Here is a 21,297-nt window from a genome sequence, read left to right as displayed (position 1 = left end):
AGACTTTAACCCGCTTTGTGGCTGCCAGAGGCTTCCAGAGCGCTCTCGCGGACCACGGCATCCTGCGCTCGGGAGGGACACTAACAAGACCTGGCCTGGAGTCCCCGCAGAGTTGTGCGGCGCCAGACCCACCGGGCCTCGGTTCTCCAGGAGACCCAGCTCGGACCAGCGCGCCCCCGCCGGCTCGCGGCCGTGCGCAGCAGGTAGGGGCCGAATCGCAGCCTCTCCACCGAGCCCTCCTAGGCCTCGGCGCCCGGCTGCTTAGCGGCCTGGAGAGCAGGGCTGCAAAAGTTTGCGGAGGGAGTATTGTTTCTTATTGCCAACCAGCCTCTCATTGTGGAGTGAGGATGGGGTTAGGGTATGGATTGGAAACTGGAGGTCGTAGGTGGAATGTGAAGGTCGGGGAGTACTGGCTGCCATCGATTCCTCAGGACGGCTGACAAGGCCAGGTTCAACTTAGGACCTCCTATCACCCGAACCCCGACATGGCCTGGTCAGCGAACCCAAGGGAAACAGATGGCCCCTTGCTTGAGGCTCTCTGAACGGCTGCGGGAGGGCTGCGACTGCTGGGCTGACCCCGCGGCCTCACCCTGAGCAGCGCCGGCCTCGCTCTGGGGAAAGAAGCTCCCTTTCCGGGGCTGCACCCCTGGTATCCAGAAAGCGGGAAACCTCAGGAACAGGGTCGCAGCTTCGGAGTCGGTCTGGAGGTGGATGATGGGTGAGCAGGATCTCTCAGGTCGGGGCAGCGGGAGCTGGTTCCCAGTAGAATTTGTGTTGGATCCCAGACACCCACTCTATGCTCAGATCCAAGTTCTCTAAGGCATTCCCAGCAGCTGGGAGACTATTCCTCTGAGCTACACACTAGGAGAGGAGCTGGCGTTTCTCCTCAAACTCCAGGCCTTGCAGACGTCCTCTTGGGTCCCAGGGCGTGCTGCAACCGCTGCTGCCGGGACCAGCCCCTGCTAAAGGGCCGCTTGGAGAGAACTTGAGTGTCGGGGGTTGGGAACGCGCTAGATCGCTGCGCAAGGGTTCCAGTCCGGCTTTTGCCTCCGACTGCAGACCACATCCCCACCCGCTGTCCCTCGCCCCGCCCCGCCCCGCCCCCCACCTTAGGGCAGGTGAGAGGCGGCCAATGGGCGAGCGCAGGGCAGGTGCCCGCTAACTCGCGCCTAGCAGCGCGGCCGCCGCGGCCCGGCGGGGCAGTGCTCGTAGGATCGCGGGCGGGGGTCGGTCGTGGCCTGACTTGGGAGGAAGAGAGCCGGGAGGGCGGTGAAGGTATTTCGCGGCAGCGCCCGTTGCGTGCGCCAGTGCTGGCCGGCGCCTGGAGCCGCTGGCTCGGCCGCCGGAGTCCCCGTTCCCGGCCGCGCCGGGTGGTCAGATTCCGCGCTAGCGCGTCGCACCCTCTCGCCGCTGCGCGCCCGGCTCACCCGCAAGGCTAGGCGCCGGCGGGCGAGCGGCGGGGGAGGAGGGTGTGGGAGGGGGTGCATGTGCCTGACCCGGTGCGCACCCCGCCAGGCGGCAGCGCCAGGGCGCGGAGAGCTCCCTAGAGCTCCGCTGCCTCGTCCCACTCCGGCGGCCGCGACCATGTTCCAGCCCGCGGCTAAGCGGGGCTTCACCATCGAGTCCTTGGTGGCCAAGGATGGTGGCACCGGCGGGAGCGCGGGCAGCGGGAGTGCAGGCTCCCATCCCTTGGCCGGGGCCGCATCCGAGGAACCGCTGCGGCCCACCGCGCTCAACTACCCTCACCCCGGCTCTGCCGAGGCGGCCTTCGTGAGTGGTTTCCCCGCTGCGGCGGCCGCGGGAGCCGGCCGCTCGCTTTACGGGGGGCCGGAGCTCGTGTTCCCTGAGGCTATGAACCACCCGGCGCTGACCGTGCACCCGGCGCACCAGCTGGGCGCCTCCCCGCTGCAGCCCCCGCATTCCTTCTTCGGCGCTCAGCACCGAGACCCTCTCCATTTCTACCCCTGGGTGCTACGGAATCGCTTCTTTGGCCACCGCTTCCAGGGTAAGTTGCCCACACGATGTCCTGTCGAGGTGGCTGGCTGGCGTCCGTGTCCCTTAACGCGGGGAGGCTCCGGGACGTACGGGGCTGTTGAGAAGTTGTTGGCGAGAAGGTTCGGGTCTGCGAGGTGGATTCCCAAAGCTAGGAAGAGCCCCGCGGGATCAACCAGCGATCAGGTGTGTGGGTCTCATACCCATCAAATAGATTGGGACCTCCACGCTTTCCCAGGAATGAGTCTGGTCTGGATGCCAAGCCCAGGCGCATCCTTGGAGCCTCTTCTGGTGTTCCCTCAGCCAGCCTTTAGTCTCTTTTACGACTGAAGTTCCCGGCTCGGGGAACACAGGACTGTCCGCCTTCCCTGCGCTCCAGCTTGATCAGGGATAGCGCTTCGCTCTTCTGATCGCCAGCAATTCCTAGGGATCCTTCGCAGGCGCGTCCAGGCAGGGGAAAGTCCACCTGCAGTGCCCCAGCTCGTAGGAAGCAGGGGCAGCGGGGAGGGCGACTGCGGAGTTAATGTGACGTGACGTGCTCCTCTGTCTTGGGATGTTTCTCAGCAACCTTGGCCAGACTTCTCCAAGTCACACGTGCCTATCGGACTCGGGGTGGGAAAGGTTTCCAATAAGCAAACTGGCTTCTTTCACCGAAGACTGCCTCTAGGAGCCCACCCAGCAGCTGGGGGCTAACGACAGTCTTCCGGAGTAGGGGTGGAGGCCGAGGATTTTTAAGGTCATAGCTAGTCTTAGCCCCCCAGTCTGCAACCCACAATCGGTTCGCTAATTAAAACTACTTCTCTCTCGCTGTCTTTTCAATTATATCACTTTCCCAAAGAAAAGAGAGTTGCATGTGTTGGAGTTCGTTTTCTTCCTTGAATTTATTGGAGTTCTTCTTTTCTTTAAAATTTAAAAAGACTGTCCTCCATTCCTTTACCAATTCTGTTAGTTCCCAGTTTAATTTTGTTAGTGCAGACTGGACCCCAACCTTGTGAGTTCCCTTCCCTCAGAGGTAGCTAGGACATTCAGCTTTTAGTGAACCAACGAAAAGGCTGGAGCTTTGGCTCCTGGAGCTAAGCTGTCAGTAAGTCAGGTCAAGTGAATCTCTTGCCGCTTTGGCTACCTGTTTGCCTGTCGCAGAGAAAGCTATGTTCAGGGGTCTCCATTTGTCAGACAATAATCTCAGTCCACCTGGTCAACAGATACCAAACAGATCTCATGCAGCCAGAAAGTGTAATTATTTCAACAGCTTTTGTGGGCAGATTTGTTTCTTCGGGGATTTTTTTTTTTTTTTTTGAGGTAGGGTCTAGCTCTAGCCCAGGCTGACCTGGAATTCACTATGTAGTTTCAGGCTGGCCTCGAACCCACGCTTGTCCTCCTACCTCAGCCTCTGGAGTGCTGGGATTAAAGGCGTGTGCAGCCACCCCCGGCCTCCTCTGTGGATTTTAAATATTTGCTCCAAATTGAGTTTAACCCGAGGCTGGAAAGGAAAGCCTATGGGGTTGGCTGCCTTGGGTAACTGTTCCCGGTCACTCAAAAGCAGTGCTTGGGGGTGGGGGAGATGTAACCCAATGGGAATTTGACCAATATGCAATGTGTTCATACGGCAAAGTCCAAATTAATAATAAATACATTTTAAAAAGCAGTGCTTTTAAATGAGGTTTTACGCCAATTTAGCAAACTACCCATGCTTTCGGTGAGCTCGATCCTCAGCTTCACGCCCACAGGCAGAGTTTTAGTCTTCGAGGTTTGTGAGCTCTCGGCGGGAGGGAAGGGGATTGGCGAGCGAATCGGACCCCTGGGAGGAAGGCGCTGCGGTCCTAAGCCCTGTGGAGGCTCGGCTTGTCCGGGGAGGTGGTCTCCCGGAAGGGGCTTTCCGCCGTGGGTCGCGACTCTCGCGCTCATCTAGCGGCCTCTTGGCTCCGGGAGCCCGGGGCGCCTTGTGGGAGATGCGGCTCAGGCTAGGAGCACCCTCCGCCAGGCGAAGCCGATAAACGTTCTCTGCAAAACGCTCTCGAAACTGCCGCAGCTCATCGAGCCATCGGTCCCAGGGATACCTTGTCGAGTTGCAGAAACGATTGGATTTTTCTTTCAAGACCCGTATCTGGAGGCGGAGGTGGATTAGAGAGTGGTGGCGTTTGCGAACTCGGAAGTCCGATGGGCACTGCGGGACTAGACGCGGAGGCGTTGGGGCCCATCGCCGCCGCGGCCGACCGAGGCGCGTCGTCAGCGGGGCTGGGAGCATAGGCGTCCCGGGCCCTCCGGAGCCACGTTTTCTAGAGAACCGGGTCTCTACGCTGCTCATTTCGGTCCCGTTTTGATGCTATAAACGAAACCCTACATGAACGAAAAGAAAAGGTGTCTGCGCGAGCCTGGCGAGCGAGCGGCGAGAGCAAAGAGGCTTCTGCGCCAGGACCCGGGTCCGGCTGCGCGAGGCTCGGAGGAGGGAACCCGCCCGAGAGCTAGGTGGGCGGCCTTGCGGTGGCATTTCCGGAGATCAGGAACTTTTGGGAGGACCGAGCCGCACCGGGAAGGGTAAGGGAGATCCAGCCCTCCCGAACCTGCTGAGGTTACGGGCCAAGGCTTCAAAGGACGCCTTTGTTCCGGCTAGAGGAGGGGGAGGAAGAGAAGGAGTTGGAAGGAGGTTATCTCCGCTCCCAGGCCGACCTCTCCGGGTCTCCCGAGCCACTCCTCCTGGTCTTCCGGCCCGGAGCCACCGGCCTGTCGCAGACTCTAGAGAAGACCAGCGGGCTTCCGATCCTCGCACGAGCTTCTGACACTCTTTACTGGGAGTCTGTATTGCTTGTTTCCAGCCATCGCCCCACAAAAGACCGGACAGCGCAGGAGTACCAGAGGGTGGAGATACTCCGTTCCTAACTCTAGGGAAAGCTGTGTGCATGTCCCTTTCCACTTGGCCTAGTCTGAAACCGATGCCTCCAAACAGGCCACACCACAGCCTCAAGCTTGCCATCCAGTCTAAGGAAACTGTAGGCACAGCTGGAGGTGGCATACTGTTTCCCAAGGGTCAGAGTGAGAGTCTCAGGTACAGAGGCGCCTAAACACCCTTACTCTTACAGAGACATGTAGCAATTGACCAGGGTTTTGAGATGGCTAGTTTCATACTAAACACCCCCCCACACCCACTGCTGAGTCTCATTCTCTGTAGCTCCAGGCTGGCCTTGAACTCACAGCAATCCTACCTCTGCCTCTCAAATGCTGGGATTAAAGGTGTGTGCCCCAAGGACCAGCAGCATCCCCTTTCATTTCAAAACAAACAAGCTTGTTTGTTTTGGAATCAGATAACGTTTTGTCATTTATCAGCATTTTGGATAATTTTCCAGCTTCCTGCTTCATCATGGTTGGGAAGAAGCTTTTCCATGCTTCTGCCCCATAATCTGGGGCGCATGGTATCCACGCAGGACAGTGCAATGAACTGAGGACATTCTTTCAGCAGTAAACCTCCACAACCTAACTGTTCCTGGCCAGGCAAAGGTTCATCAGGGCACAGAGTAAGCTGGTTGCCACTGTCCTTCCTTATGGGTTTCTATAGAACATTACAGTCACCACACAAGTGACCGACACACATCCCAGGATCTCTAAACAGACATTAAGGCACATTCTGCCACAAATCCCTTCTTGCTTTCTCAGCTCCACACTTCCCTGCACACCTCAGCATTCCACTCTCACACCTTCAGGGCCTTTCCACACTGCAGCCTCACTTCTGCCCAGCTAGGGCTTACAGGCAGCTGAGAACAAACCCTTTGGATGCTGAGATGAGCTAGGCTTTTTTTTTTTTCCCTGTCCTTTTTCTCTGGTTGATTAATCCAGAGGAAACTTCAGTTGGATATTTGCCTGGACTCTGAACTATGTGAATGCTTTAAACAATTCATTTTAGCATTTATAACAAGCTCTCTACCTGCCTTCTCCTTTCCCTGGCTTACCATACCATACTGTTACTCTCCTGAAGACGTTACTCCTCCCTGCTCTCCTAGGCGCCTCATTTTTCTTCTCTTGCTCTCTCCCTTGATTCTCTCTTTCCACCACCCAACTGAAACTTCTCTTGTTCGGCCAGGTCTGAGGACACTGGAACTGCTTTCACAGTGAATGGCTTACGGGACAGATGCCCTGCCTTTCTCTTACTGTTGCCATCTCACCCTTTTTAGAAAATATTTTTATTTGTTAATTTGCAAGCAGAGATAGAAAAAGAGAGAGACAGACACACAGAGGGAATGACTGAATATGGGTGTGGCAGGGTCTCTTGTCACTACAAATGAAGTCCAAACACGCACCACTCTATGCATCTGGTTTTATGTGGGCTCTGGGGAATTGAACCCAGGCCATCAGACTTTGCAAGCAAGTGCTTTTAACTGCTGAGCCATCTCTCCAGCTCTCGCCCCTTTCTGTAGTAGTGCAAACCCTGCTACTTGATAAAGTGACTGGAAGTTAGTGACTTTGTTTCCTCAGGCAAGAGCACCTCAATCCCAGACACCTGTGTTCCATAGACTATCCTAGCAATCAGACTGGCCTGTTTTGGTTTCTAAAATGCAAGGCCTTGGAGAGAGTATGGTCAGGCAGTTGCGACCAGTAGAGGGATATCTACCTGCAGTTAGTTACCAGGACAGTTTTGACAAAGGCACCTCAATGATGTGCTGCTGCTTCACTTCAGTAGTTGTTTCCAGAAGTGGGAGATCACAGCTGAATTGTCCAGGTCATTGTTTTCAGAGAAAAACAACAGATCGAATTGAGTCAACACCATAACCATTTCTGAAGAAATTAATTGGATCAGTCAATCTCTACAGCTAACGCTGTCAAAACATCCCATCTAGGGCTATGTTAGTGGGACAGGGGAACTGGTACAGGCCACTGTGAAGAGCCTTGGGTGATGATGTTGGGCTCATTTGAGTGTTGGGGCACGTGCAAGTAAGACAGATTGCATGCGGCTCTATTTGTGGAGGGGATGGGTCACTGAACTGGGGCACTGGGTAGAAACTGTTTTGTTGTATTACCTGACTGCATCCCTTGTCCCATCCAGTCCTCCACCTAGTGAGAGCTTTGGCAACACACACTCTGAAATCCTGTGCAGTAAATGGGAGAAAAAGACAGAAGGGAGGCTGAACCATATATTTACACATGCCCACACCAAAGCCACTATATAAGTATGTATATTAGAAAGACATCATCTAGATGTTACTTTATTCCTTCAGCCCAGGATTGCTCAGGGTGAAGCGGGGTCTTTTCCCATCAGGGAGTGCTAGGAATCTCCGGTGAGGACTGGGTTCCACCTTGGAGGCCTCCACACAGTCTAAGGTCTGCACGGGTGCCCTAGTCACCACCACTTGTATCTCTTGCAAGGTGCTGGCAGGAGTTTGCAGTGGGCTAGTAGCCTAAGCATTTAGTTAACAAGAGCAGCTGTGGCAGGTGTGAGTCTTCGGAGATTTCCTAGTTGATGAATTTGCGTTTGGCATGGGCTTGCCTAGCTAGCAGCCTCGAATATCACTTTCCTGGTGCCCAGCTTTGTCTCTATTCTCTGGCCAAGAGGGAATTTCTTCTTGGACCAGATAGTTAAAACCAAATTCTTAGGGCCCAAGTGAGGGCAGTGCTCCGGGAAAGAGAACCGGATGAGACCTCAGGGACTTCTTCCTCTCTCCCGGCTGCTACTGGCAGTGTGGATTTGGGTTTATCGGTGGCCCATTAGGAATTCCTGGCGTCCCGGCGAGGTCGCTCTGGAGTTTAGAGAAGTGTAGGTAAAGGTAGTCTTGGGAGGCTGAAGGGAAAGGGGAGCGGGTGTCAGGATCGCGAAGGTGGCGGGGCAGCAGCTCACGGCGCCCCTTCTTTCTGTCGGTACCTGCGTGTGCTGCGGGCGGCAGCGAGCGACGTTCCCCAGGACGGGCTGCTCCTGCACGGGCCCTTCGCGCGCAAGCCCAAGCGGATCCGCACCGCCTTCTCACCCTCGCAGCTGCTGCGGCTGGAGCGCGCCTTCGAGAAGAACCACTACGTGGTGGGCGCCGAGAGGAAGCAGCTGGCTGGCAGCCTCAGCCTCTCCGAGACGCAGGTGAGCATCCCCGCCGCAGCCTCAGGCGCGGCATCCCGAGCTGGGCGGCGGGGCAGGCGGGCGGGTGTGAGCTCTCTCCCTCTGCTGCGCCCCAAAAGCCATCTCCGGAGACCGGCGTGATGGCACACGCCTTTAATCCCAGCACGGGGGAGGCAGGGGTAGGAGGATCACCGTGAGTTCGAGGCCACCCTGAGACTACGTAGTGAATTCCAGGTCAGCTTGGACCCTACCTCGGAAAAAAAAAAGAGCCATCTCGGGGACTCTCAGCCCCCAGCCCCTTCCTGCTGCGTAGGGCCTCCAAGGCAGTAGGACTTAAAATTTTTTAAATTTATTTCTGCATCCGTATGGGTGCACCAAGGGCTTCTTGCCACTGCCAATGAACATCAGCTTTGTGCCACTTTTGCGACTGACTTACATACGTGGCTTGGGGATTGAACCCCGGGCCCTCAGGCTTGCAAGTTAAGACCTGTAACCGCTGAGCCATCTTCCCAGCCCCGGTCCTGGGGAGGAATCAATTACTTTGTTTTATGAGATCAAAGCTCACTCTGTAGCCTAGGCTAGCCCCCCAATTCTTTGTAATCCTCTGGGATTTCAGACATGACACATCCAGCGCAGCTTCGTAAGGACTGTATTTGGCCTGCAGCGCTCCAGGCTGTCAGAGCCTGTGAGCGCCCTTGCATCCCGGCGCTGCCCTCGGACGCTGCAGCGTCCCTCAAGCCTCCACCCCCCCAACCCCGCAGTGCCATGCTTTTGTCGTAGCTGTGTCCGTCTTCCAGCCCCTGCCTTCGGGGAAGAACGCCTGGTGTCCTGGGTGCCGGCCTCAGAACAGGCTGGGAGGAGCCGGCGGGCTGGGGGGCGATCCTCCTGCACCCCTTCAGCTAGGGGCCCCAGCTGTGGTGCAGGCCGTACAGGAGCAGGGGCTGCTTTACCGTGATTGCGGGGCTGGGTAAGGAGTAAACTCCAGTGGTGTTGCAGAGCGTGAGCTAAGTGACAGTAAAAATGCCAGCGCTGCTAAGGTGGCACACTCTAATCCTAGCACTGGGGAGGCAGAGTTAGGATGTTCGAGATCAGTTCTGGCTAGAGTGAAACCCTGCCTAGAAAAAAAAACCACCACAAAATGCTAGCAGAGCTATCACATTGGTAAAGAAGTTAAACAGAAGGAATGAGACCAGTTCTTTGTCAGCATCTTGCCATAAATAAACACTACTGCGGTTGGAAGGTTGGAATTACCACCTGAGCCACTGAGGGTCTCTCAACCCAGCTGAGATTTTGGTGTTTAGGCCTTTGGGTCCTGCCAGCTCTCAGAGTCCTGCCTCTTCCCGCCTAGCACTGCACCTTCCGTGCTATTTCCTCTCACTTTGCGCCCCCCTCCCACTCCACAACGAAAACAATTTCTGTTCCCCTTGGGTAGGGGCAGCCTGGGGTCTCAAATTAGCTGCTGGGGTAGGAAGGGGCCCTAGTCCAAGAGTCCCTAGCCACACCCCAGCTCCCTACACCCACCCACCCTCTTTACTGATATTTGCAAACCTATAGCGTCTGAGGCCCTGGCAAGGGCTGGCCTCCTGCCTCTTTCATGCTCCACCTCACGACAGGTTTGTTTTCATATTTTCTAGTTGAATGTTCTAACTGCACAAAAAAGCTTACAAGGCAGCAGAGTTAATTTTAAAAATGTTTCAAAGAAAGCTATGTTAAAAAATAAGCTAATAAATAACACCTTTTCCTTGCTGGCAAACAGTGTTTAAAATTATTGTTTAAGACAAGGTGTCAACTAAAGAATGATGTTTATAATTAACTACATTTAAAAGTAATATTTATTAAATGTTAATTGCAGAAATGTAAGAAAACAAAACAGTTTATAATCCCACCACCCACAGATTAGCACTTGTTGAAATAATGTCATTGTTTTCAAATTTTCAATTTTTTTTTAGCTCAGTAAGAGCATTTTAAACTAACTCTTTCAAACAAAATCTAGCTTCGTGTCAATATTTGCTTCTAACAATGCCAGTTCATTAATGGACTAATTGTTTCTTTCCTTTTGTTTTTTCTTTTTTAAAGTACTTTTATTTATTTATTTATTTGCAAGCAGAGACAGAAGAGAGGCAGGCAGAGAGGATAGGTGTGCCAGCGCCTCTAGCCACGGTAGGAACACCAGATCCATGCACCACTTTGTGCATTTGGCTTTACAAGAGTACTGGGGAATCGAACCCAGGTTGTTAGGCTTTGCAGACAAGTGCCTTAACTGCTGGGCCATCTCTCCAGCCCCTCATTTTTCTTATGGGACATTTCAAACAGATTTAGAACAAACCAAATAGAATAATGTAGTATATACAGTTTTGCTGTCAAAATTCTAATTTTGTTCCCTCTTGAATGACCTGCTTGTTGCACATATAACATCTCATAGAACTATGAGATGTTTAAGCAGAACTTCCTTGTAGACCCAGGTAAAGATCCTGAGCTGGAGAAATGGGCGGGTAGAGTCTCCCCTGCTCCCTCCAGTCAGATGTGACTTGGAATACCTTACTGCCTGCTGTGTGATATTGGGCAAGCTGCTCAACCTCTCTCAGCCCTGGTTTCTTCACCCAGAATATAGCTTGTTCAAAAATTAAATGCATCTAATATAACTCAGATAAAATTCATTCCCACCCCTTAGTCCCTTCCTTTCCCTTTGTTTAAACTAACATGTTGAATTAGTAGCATAGTCAAGTCAAAGCCTGACTGCCCCCTAGGCCAGCTGTTCCTCTTGCCACATTCAGCCTCCATCATCACAGTTGTCGTTCCATTGCCCTTATAATGTACTGTTTAGCCTTATACTGGATAATTAGGTAATTACCCACCTCTCAAGTACTTGCCAGACAAGGTTACCTGTCATTTTCAGCTCCCAGTAATTTGTCAAGCATCCATTCTCCCCCATCAGCTTCCTGTTCAGTGTGTTTGTGTGTGTGTACGCGCGCACACGTGCATGCATTTGTCACCCAGGGGTCTCCTCAAGTGTAGCTGTCTTGTATCTATCTGTTATCTTTCTGTTCTTCCTAACAGTGATCTCTATGTACCTATCTGTTGATTGTCTCCTCATCTATCTTCCTTCTGTATGCCCACCATCCACCTCCAAAGAGCTGTTAGTCTCTGACAGTGCCCTGACATTTCTACTGATGGTTGTTCATCATCTGTCAGCTCAGTTCTGGCTCCTTCTTCTCCCCCTGCCTCAGTTGTTGCATCCATCATCAAAGACGTTGAATGAAATGAACACCAGGGTCTTCTCCAGTCCTGAGTTTCTGAGGCTCCTCCACTTTTTACTTCGCCGTGTTTCTGTGTGATCCCTCCTCCACATTCCCAGAGCTCACAGTATATCCTGTGTATCCCCTACCCATCATAATATGCATCACATTTTGCTGTTATGACTTAATTATCTGTCATGTCCATATGCCAATCTGTAGACCAGCTGCATCTATCTCTCAGGGAGATCTTAAAATATAGAAATACCCATGAGATTCTCTTAGGATATCCAGGATGGGGCCCAGAGGCGAAAGCATTTTAAAACAGCTCTCTGGATGATTTTGATGAACAGTAGGTTTGAGCATCTTAACTGTGGGAAGCAGAGGTTCAAGCTTTATTTTCTCACAGGACTCAGCTCAGTGGAGTACATATCTACTCAGTAAGCATCTACTAAGTGCAAACCAGGCATGGTGGTGCATTGTATATAATTCTTAGCACTTGGAAGGTGGAGGCAGGAGGATCAGAAGTTCAAGGTCATCCTCAGCTGCACGTTTGAAGCTAATGTGGGCTACACGAAACCCTGTCTCAAACAAAACAAAACAGTGTATACCGAATAAACAGGAAACTTTCTCCTCCTAATCCTTCTCATCCCTCTTCTCCCCTTCCTTCCTCTTCCCCCCCCCTTTCCCCCCCCCCCCCCCTAGGGTCTCTAGCCCAGGCTGATCTGCAATTCATTATGTAGTCTTAGGGTTACCTCGAATTCATAGCGATCCTCCTACCTCTTCCTCCTGAGTGCTAGGATTAAAGGTGTGTGCTACCATACCGGGCTCGAAAATTAAAAAAAAAAAATTATTTATTTATTTGAGGGGGGCCATGCCACTCCAGATGTATGCATCACCATGTACATCTGGCTTACATGGGTTCTGGGGAATCAAACCTGGGTCCTTAGGCTTCCCAGGCAAGCACCTTAACTGCTAAGCCATCTCTCCAGTCCATTTTTTTTTTAAATTCCATCCAGGTGATCATTTCCTTTATCAATAGCTCCCTTTACTGCTTGCTGCCTGTCTTTTCCTTTAACCATTTGTCTGTCTGTCTGTCTGTCTATCTGCTAGAGGAGAGAGGGGGTTGGGGGTAGAGAGTGAGCAGACAGAATGTATATGGGCACTATAGGGCTTCTTGCCACTGCAGAGGAGCTCCAGATGCATGCAGCATTTTGTGCATCTGGCTTTTCATGGGTACTGGGAATTGAATTGGGGCTGGCCATCTTTGTAAGCAAGTGCCAGTTATTGCTAAGCCATAGCCCCAGCCTCTGGTTGTTGATTTAGAGGATGCAAACCCTGGTATACAGATAAATCTGAGAGGGCTTGGCATATAGTATAGGAAGAGTTCTGTGCTCACAAAACACAAGGTGTCCAGAGATGGGCTGCCTTGTTGGTATATATAGGGCTGCATGGTTTAGCTAGGAATTGGGTATTTGTGCTGGTATGACCAGTGGGTCAGCTCAGGAGGTGGAAGGAAAGCTCTGGTCAGCAGCCAGACACAATATGGCCTGGATACCCATACTGGATACTGGATACTCTCAGTGCCTGGCACTACCTACACAGACTCTCATAATAGGAGGAAAAGATCATGACATCAGAATTAAAGAGAGACTAATTGAGATGGTAGCCCATCTCTGGACATCTTGAAACCATTTTGGTTCTATTATTTGCCTCTCCATCATTATGGTACAGCTCTGGGATATGACCAGAAAGGTGCTCACCTAAGCTTGTGACTCCGTGGCCGCTTGACAAACCTAGACCTGGGTCAGGGCCAAGTCTGAACCTTGAGCACCATGTGGGTGTGTGTCCAGCCCGCAGAGCTTGTGTGGGCTAGTTGGGATGGATGTCTAAGGTCAAATGATATTGTAGGTATCAATCATATGCCAGTAGGTAGTCAGGATAAGAGTGCTGTTTGTATGCATCTGTGCATGTGTGTTCATTAGGGGTGTACTTTAATTCTAGAGGTGAGTGTACCCGGTTGCTATTGACTGAGTAGTCAGTGTTGGGCTAGGGATTTTGCTTAGTTGTCAGGGTGCTTGCTAGTGCGCATGAAGCCCTGGTTTCAATCCCTAGCACCAAATAAAACTGGGCATGGGGGCACATGCCTATTATATCAGCACTTTAAAAGTAGCGGCGGCGGGGGGGGGGGGTTGTGTGTGCTGGAGGGATGGCTTGACAGTTAAGGTGTTTGCCTGCAAAGCAAAAGGACCCAGGTTCGATTCCCCAGGACCCACGTTAGCCAGATGCACAGGGGGGCACATGCATCTGGATTCGTTTGCAATGGCTGGAGGCCTGGGTGCGCCCATTCTCTCTCTCTCCCCACTTCTCTGTCTCAAAAATAAATAAAAATAATAAAATATTTTTTTAAAAAGTAGGTGCAGGAGAATTAGGAGTTCAAGGTTGTCCTCAACTACATAGCAAGTTTGAGGTCAGCCTGGCTACATGAGACTCTCTTTAAAAGAGAAACAGTGGTTAGTGTTCCAGTGGCTCCTCATGCTCTGAGTAGACCAGCAGGTGTCTCTTGACCTTGCCTGTTTATGACTATGCTGAGGATTGTGGTCCTTGGCTTTGGATAGTAAATGCAAAGTGTAGATACTTGCAGGTTGAACAAATGAGCAGCTGGAGTCCCCTTGAGGTCACAGCTGGGGACTGAGGAGGCTCAGGAAGTCCAGAATGGGCAGAAGGCTCTGATCTGGAAGGATTAGAGGGAAATTATAGGTGGGAGGGAAGGAAGGGATGGGTTTGAGGTGGACATGTGAGGATGAAGATGGTGTTGACATGCCCAGCTGCCATCTTGGGTTGTAAGAGGGAGGGAGGTCTTGGGAGGAACAAGTATGTCTTCACCTTGCCTATGGGGTTTCCCCCAACTGAAACATGGAAAGGGGCTTTGAGGATCCCTTCCTGCCCTGGAATGTTCTGCCCTTGGGGGATGGATGAGAGGGAGATTTCCAAATGAGTTGAACTTTAGGGGAAAGTCAAGAGACTTTTGATACTAGCTCTCTGAGGTTCTGACACTACACAGCCTTCCTTTTATGTCTTGTCTCTTCCCCAAGCATGTTTGTGTCCCTGACAGCCTAGGAAGGACGTCAGGGAGATTGTTGTGATTTTTTCCTTCTTTCTTCCTTCCTTCCACGTGTAGGATGTGCATGCATATATGCATGTTCATATATGGGTACGTATCTGTGTGGGAGTGCTCATGCATGAGTACATGTGTGTATGTGGGGGCCAGAGGTCAATGTCAGGTGTCTTCCTCAATAGCTCTCTCTCATTATTTTTTTTCTCATTCTTTCTTTTCTCTCTCTCTCTCTTTCTCTCTTTCTTGGTCTCACTCTAGCCCAGGCTGGTCTTGTGATCTTGGTCAGTGATCCTCTTTCTTGCCTCAGCTTCCCAATTGCGGGGATTATAAGCATGAACCACCACATTTAGAATTACATATTATTTTTGTTTTTATTTATTATTTATGAGAGAGAAAGAGGGAGGGAGACAGAGAAAGAGAGAAAGAGAATGAATGAACATGCCAGGGCCTCTAGCCACTGCAAACGAACTCCAGATATTTTGCTGGGATAAAACACCAATCAAAAGCAGCTTATGTTTAGTTCAAGCTTACAGATTATAGGAGAAGCTTCATCATGGTGAGGAAAGTGGTTCACTTCATCATACATCCAGAGCAGAGAAAGAGAGGGGACTGGGGAGATTGCTCAGTGTTGAAAGGCACTTGCTTGCAAAGCCTGCCAAGCCAAGTTCAATTCTTCAATACCTTGTTTGCGGTGGCAGGAGGTCCTGGCGTGTTCCCGTACTCTCTCTCTGCTTGCAACAAACAAATATATTTTTTAACTTAATTTAATTTTTTTTGAGGTAGGGTCTCAATCTAGCCTTGGCTGACCTGGAACTCAGTACTTAGCCCAAAACTGGCCTTGCATTCACAGTGATCCTCCTACCTCAGCCTCTAGAATGTTAGGATTTAAGGTGTGAGCCACCACACCTGGCTAAGTGAATTAAAAAAAAAATAAAAATAATGGAGAGAGAATGAATAGCTAGAGTTCAAGCTGGCTCAAAATACACCTTAGGCCGGGCGTGGTGGCACAAGCCTTTAATCCCAGCACTCGGGAGGCAGAGGTAGGAGGATCACTAAGAGTTTGAGGCCACCCTGAGACTACATAGTGAATTCCATGTCAGCCTGGGCTAGAGTGAGACCCTACTTCAACCCTCCCCCCCATGCACAAAAAATAACACATACATACACACACACACACCTTAGGGCTGGACCAACCTCCAGGACCACCTTGGTGACATGGTGACATACCTTCTCCAATAGAGCTCCACCTCCCAAATGCTCCAAATTGAAGACTAAGTCACAAACATTTGAGTCTATGGAGATGTTTTACATTCAAACCAGCACAGGACCTCATGCTCACTCCCACACGCACTTTACCCACTGAGCCATCTCACTCTCCCTGTGGAACAGTTTTCTGAGGAAGTGGGGGAGGGACACAGCCTTGAGGAGGCCAGTGAATTTGCTGATGTCCCCTGCAAACGAAGGCGAGGAACGAGGAGGGGAGGAGGAGAAGTGGCTCAGGAGGCAATAGGGATGGGGCTGGTGGAGAGTTGGACGCGGCGTTGGTGGGATGAGGGCTGAGCTTGATGTGGCATTGTCTTGACCCTGAGAGTGGGAACATGGCACGATAGGAAACGCATCCCCCGAGGAGGGGACAGGGAAGAGAGCAGGCTGAGGGGTGACTTGATTGGCATCTCCAGGCTGCTGTCTATTCTGAGGACTTTCTCTGTGTCTGAGAGCAACAGCCTAAGAAGACATGTTTAAATTCAAGCAGAAGAGATAACAGAAGACCCTAAGGAGGAACTTCCTGTGTCAGAAGATCTTGACAAGGATGCTTGAACTCCTTGGAGGACAGCACAGGTCTTCCCTTAAAAGTATGAAGGTTAGCCTGGTGTGGTGGTGCATGCCTTTAATCCCAGCACTCCTGGGGCCAAGGTAGGAGGATTGCTATGAGTTCAAGCCCAGCTTGAGACTAATTCCAGGGCAGCCTAGGCTAGAACAAGACCCTATCTTAACTCCCTTCCCCCCAACAAAAAAGAAAAAGAAAAGTTTGAGCTCTGGAACACTAGCTGGAGGTAGAGCTGTGGTCTGTTTGCTGGCTCATTGTCCATTCATTCATAATACCTAATGATCAACCCTCTAAGGAGATATGTTCAGCCATCCAAAGTAGTTTCTTGTCCCTTGTCTTGCCCAACTTAAGCTGAGTCTTGAGCTTCTTCATGATGATGAGTCTTCCTTCCCTAACTTTCTCCCAGAAATGGTTAACCTGGTATCCAGTAGGCCCTTGGTTTGCTGGTGTCAGTCACAGTGATCCCAGCTGTGAACAATTCTATGTGTGTATCTCCATCTGCTTACCAGGCTACAGGAATCCTGGGAACCAAAGCAGGATATTTGTGGCTTTCTCCAAAGCCAACTAACAGAGTTGAGAACTGTCAGGCTAAGGTATCCACTAAAGTCAGCCGGGGGCCCAGTCATTTCATCATTTAGCATCTCCCTAATTCTTTTTCTGATTGTCTCCAGTCCCTCTTCTACTGATTGCTTTCATTTTCCATGTCTAGCCATGGCACCTCTTTCCTAGAACAGTGCTAGGGCACCCCCACCTCTGTCTAGTTAGATGACCATACATGGAGCACACCTTCTTGGCTAGATAAGCCAGATAATACAGTGCTTTGGTTCTCTAGCATCCTGCAGCTTGGTGAGAAGATGAGGCAGGAGATGAGTCATTCATTCAGTAGAGTGTTGGTCTCACAGCATGAGGACCTGAGCTCCATCTCTAGTTCCCATGAACAAAAAATGCTGGGCAGGGTGATGTGCCCTTGTAGTCCTAGTGGCAGGGAGACAGAGACATGAAGACACCTGGGGTTTGCTGGCCAGCCAGTCTAACCTAATGGGTGATCTCTGAGCCAGTGAGTGGTCCTGTCTCAAAAGAACAACACCAGAGCTTGTCCTGGCCTGCCTACACACACACACACACACACACACACACACACACCCACACACACACACACACACATTCCCTCCTTCCCTTAAAAAACAAAAAAATGCCACACACCTTTAATCCTAGTACAGGCAGAAGTAGGAGGTTCACTGCGAGTTTGAGGCCACCCTGAGACTACATAGTGAATTCCAGGTCAGCCTGGGCTAGAGCAAGACCTTACTTTGAAAAACCAAAGCAAAAAAAAGATGAAATACATAAAAAGTAAAAAGGTGAAATACATATGTAATTTGTGTGCCACTGTAGATCTGTTATGAGACGGGAAAAGTGCTAAGGAAGTACAGTCTGGTGACAGGGCAGGCTCTGTCTCTGGACACCTGAGTAAGGCCTTGAAAGGCCAAGTGACATTTCCAGGTTAGATTACTTAGGCTGAAACATAGTCTTGGTAGCATCTGGCTTCACTAAGAAATTTGGAGTTACTCAGTGAAGGGAGGATTTGGGAATTTCTCCCCCAAACCAGAGAGGTAAAATTGGGTGGGGAAAGGCTCCAGCCAACATCCTACCTGTGCCTTTGGGACTTGAGAGACATGAGTGGTGTGTTGAAGGGTGAGGGAGGTGTATGCACAGCAGCCACACCATGTGATCTGCTCTGTTTGGGCCCTTGCCCTTTAGGAAGGGGGCTTGGGGCTGGCCCATGGATGCAGAAGACAGCCAGGCTGCCCAGGGGAGGTGGTTGTGTCCTGGTTTCTAGACAGCTACTTTCTTGACCCCAGTACTTTTTTCCAAGACAGGGTCTCATCTATCTCAAACTAGCTGAGGATGACCTTAGACTTCTGATTTTTCTGTCTCTACCTCCTCAGTGCTAGGATTATAGATATGGACCACCATGCCCCATTTATGTAGTGCTGGGGATTAAACACAAAGCTTTGTGCATGCTCTACAAGCACCCTGCCAACTCAGTGTGCTAGGAATGTGCCCTGGCCTGAAACCATGTCTTGTGATGAAGTTCTTTGGGCTAGAGGTGCTGGGCAAGGGCAGCATGCTGGGCCTGCCTCACTAGAGGCCACTATGATGGTCAGACTCAGTGGCAGGAAACTTGGAAGTGTGTGTGGAGTAAGTAGAGAACCATCCAGGATACAGAAGCCCCGTGTCCAGAGCATATGACAACGTCCTGCAAAGCCACAGGTTTGAACCCTGCCCTTGGAAGGAAGGAAGGGAGGGAGAGCCCCTCGCCCTCACTTAATCCACCAAGGCTGGACACTTCCCAACTAGCTTGCCTGCCGCCTTCCTTCTTCCCCTCCCCTCCTTCTTGAGGTAGGGTCTCTTGCTCTAGCCCAGGCTGACCTGGAATTCACTGTGTAGTCTCAGGGTGGCCTTGAACTCACGGCGATCCTCCTACCTGTGCCTCCTGAGTGCTGGGATAAAAGGTGCATGCTACACATCTGGTAGACTAGCTTTCTTGTTCTGGACTGATGGTTCTTTGAGCACTAAGTACCAGCTGCCTCCCTTGTAACCTAGTGGCAGGGCACATGGCACCATGGAGGCCATGGTGAGCAGGGATTGTGAGGGGAACCTGGGAGAGGCTTCACAGAGGGGCTTGAGAAGAAGACATGAGGGCGGCACATTCTAGGCATGGAACTGTCCCCAAGTGTCAGGATGCCAGGCTTGCTTCTGGCTGACACTGTCCAGCTTTGTGGCTAAAACCTGTTCTTACCCCCAGGGCTGTCCTTAGTCCCACCCGGGGTTCTCGACATCCCTGTAGCGCTGCTGCCCAGACTGAGGAGCTTACCACCGCAGCACATGCCTAGCTTACCAATGCTGTCTGCGCCGCCTTGGTGAACAGGGCCTACTTGACTTTAACTGTACTGAAAGTTGCAGAACATCCTTCAGGCCTCTCAACCCTGCTGTCCTGCATCTCCTCCCCAGGGACTCACTAGAACAGGGCACTGGGAGATGCCTTGGAGCTTCAGGTTCTCTATGCATAAGGGAAGAAGGCCCATAGAGGAGAAGGGGCTTAGCCAAGTAGGTACCTAAACATCCCTTGCTAATGCTGGGGAGGGTTTGGGCCTGGCCTGTCTGCAAGATGAAGTGAAGAGACATGTGGCCAGAAGCAGATGGGCCCACGCTTCCTCATGGTGCAGAAGCACTGAGGGTGTGTGGGGAGCCAGCAAGGCTCCCGGTCATGCATGGGGGCTGAGTCCTGCACACCCAGTAAATGCCAGAAAAGGAGGGAGGGTGAATAGAGATGAGACTGAGTTGGGGCTTCCCAGAGTCATAGGCCTGTCCCTGTCATTGATGAGGACACTTGTCGAGTCTGTGTGAACCCCATCTCTCCCACTGTCAACATTCTCACTACCTGACACAAAAGGGAGCTCTTACTGTGTTCAAGCAAGTGCTTATTTCTGACTGCTCCTTATGTGACCCATGTGACATCTGGATGGGCCACAGGAGCTGGGCCAGGTGTTGTCAGGGTAGGAGGTGCAGAGCTGCCCCTGAAGGGTCTGGTTGAGCAGAACCCTGAGATGGAGCCTCTGGCACACCACTCCCCATCCTTGTCTGCCCAAGGAGGACTAGGCTCTGGATGGATTTCAGGCTGCCCCAGGAGCTGGCACTGAGGGGGCAGGGTTCTCCAGTACCTAGCTATGATCTGTACATCTCCATTTCTGAAGTGGGATAGGGGAATTCCACAAAGTGCTGCAAAGACTGGTCCCCAGATGAAGGGGTCATAGCATCTATCCCTGGTGGTCCTGGCACCTTCACTGTGGTCTGGCTGTCCCAGGCCTTATCTGTGATGTCTATCTGCCCATTTATGTAGCAGAGTGTGGGGCCAGCTCAGGAGATGGGGAATACTTTCAGCCTGTGGAACCTGTTGGGACCCATATGGTGGCTGGTCCTGTGTTGGCATATTTACTGTTCACGCAGCCCTGGGCATAGGCAGAGCCCTTGGAGACTCACGGGCTGGATCCTACCATTTGCCTTTGTGTGAGAGGGACCCGGAAACTGTCTGGCCCTGTCCTTCCTCACTTGCATCTGCACAACAGTCTTCCAGACCCATCAGGTGCCAGGTGCCTGGAGGAGAGGACTGTGTAACTTCACTTTCCTTTCCAGCTCCCAGCTCGGCTCGAGTGTTGGGTCCCTGTGGTCACTTGGGAGGGAGGGTCTCCTGGGTGTTTCTCATCTGTGCCCCCCTCCCTCCCTGGCCCAGGTGAAGGTATGGTTCCAGAACCGGAGGACAAAGTACAAACGGCAGAAGCTGGAGGAGGAGGGCCCCGAGTCTGAACAGAAGAAGAAGGGCTCCCACCATATCAACCGGTGGCGCATTGCCACCAAGCAGGCCAATGGCGAAGACATCGACGTTACCTCCAATGACTAGGGGAGCAACCAGGAGCCCACGAGGGCAGAGTGCTGCTTGCTGCTGGCCAGGATCCCTGCAGGCCGAAGCTGGACTCTGGCCACTCCCAGGCCAGGCTGCGGGAGGCCTCAAGTCACGGCCCCACAGGGCTTGGAGCCTGGGGCCATCACCGGCAGAGGGACAAGAAATGGGCTGGCTGAGGCCTGGGACTGCTCAGCCTTCTCTGTGGAGAGCCTGCCGCCTGGGTGGGCCACCTGTCACTGCAGCCTCCCAGCTGCGCTCCCGTTTCTTACCTCCTTTTTGTTTGATGACTTTCTGATTTAATTTATTTTCCAGGTCCCCACTGTAGTTCTTAGTGATCTCCTGTGTCTCCCTTCCCTATGGGAATAATAAAAGTCTCTCTCTTAATGACACAGGCATCCAGCTTTACCCCTAGAACCCACAGGTGTGGTGGGACTTGCCTCTGGGCTTAGCTGTAGCTGAGAAAGCAAAGGTGCTCCAGGCTTGGGAGCCTGAGGGGAGGGCGGTCTTTCCAATCTCATAGGTGGGTCCATCCAAGGGGGACGGGTGTGTAGACTGGTGGCTTCTCCTGCTGAGAAACCAGGGGGAATACTGAAGTCTCAGTTAAGGGGCCCTAGGTCCCTGCCCCACAAGTAT

The 21,297-nt window shown here is 51.9% G+C and overlaps 1 protein-coding gene across 1 annotated transcript; it reads left to right on the top strand.

Annotated features, from left to right (window-relative positions):
• Positions 1–1,485: 1,485 nt before the first annotated feature.
• Positions 1,486–21,051, top strand: Emx1 (empty spiracles homeobox 1). Its single transcript, XM_004668288.2, has 3 exons — positions 1,486–2,005; positions 7,860–8,044; positions 20,494–21,051. Exons 1-3 carry the CDS (start codon positions 1,486–1,488, stop codon positions 20,659–20,661), a joined length of 873 nt encoding a protein of 290 aa, XP_004668345.1. The 3' UTR covers positions 20,662–21,051.
• The last annotated feature ends 246 nt before the right edge of the window (positions 21,052–21,297 follow it).

Source organism: Jaculus jaculus, chromosome 6 (genome assembly GCF_020740685.1).
Source record: "Jaculus jaculus isolate mJacJac1 chromosome 6, mJacJac1.mat.Y.cur, whole genome shotgun sequence".
NCBI lineage: Eukaryota > Metazoa > Chordata > Mammalia > Rodentia > Dipodidae > Jaculus > Jaculus jaculus.
The sequence above is the reverse complement of the archived record's forward strand: the minus strand, read 5'-3'. Positions and strand labels throughout refer to the sequence as shown.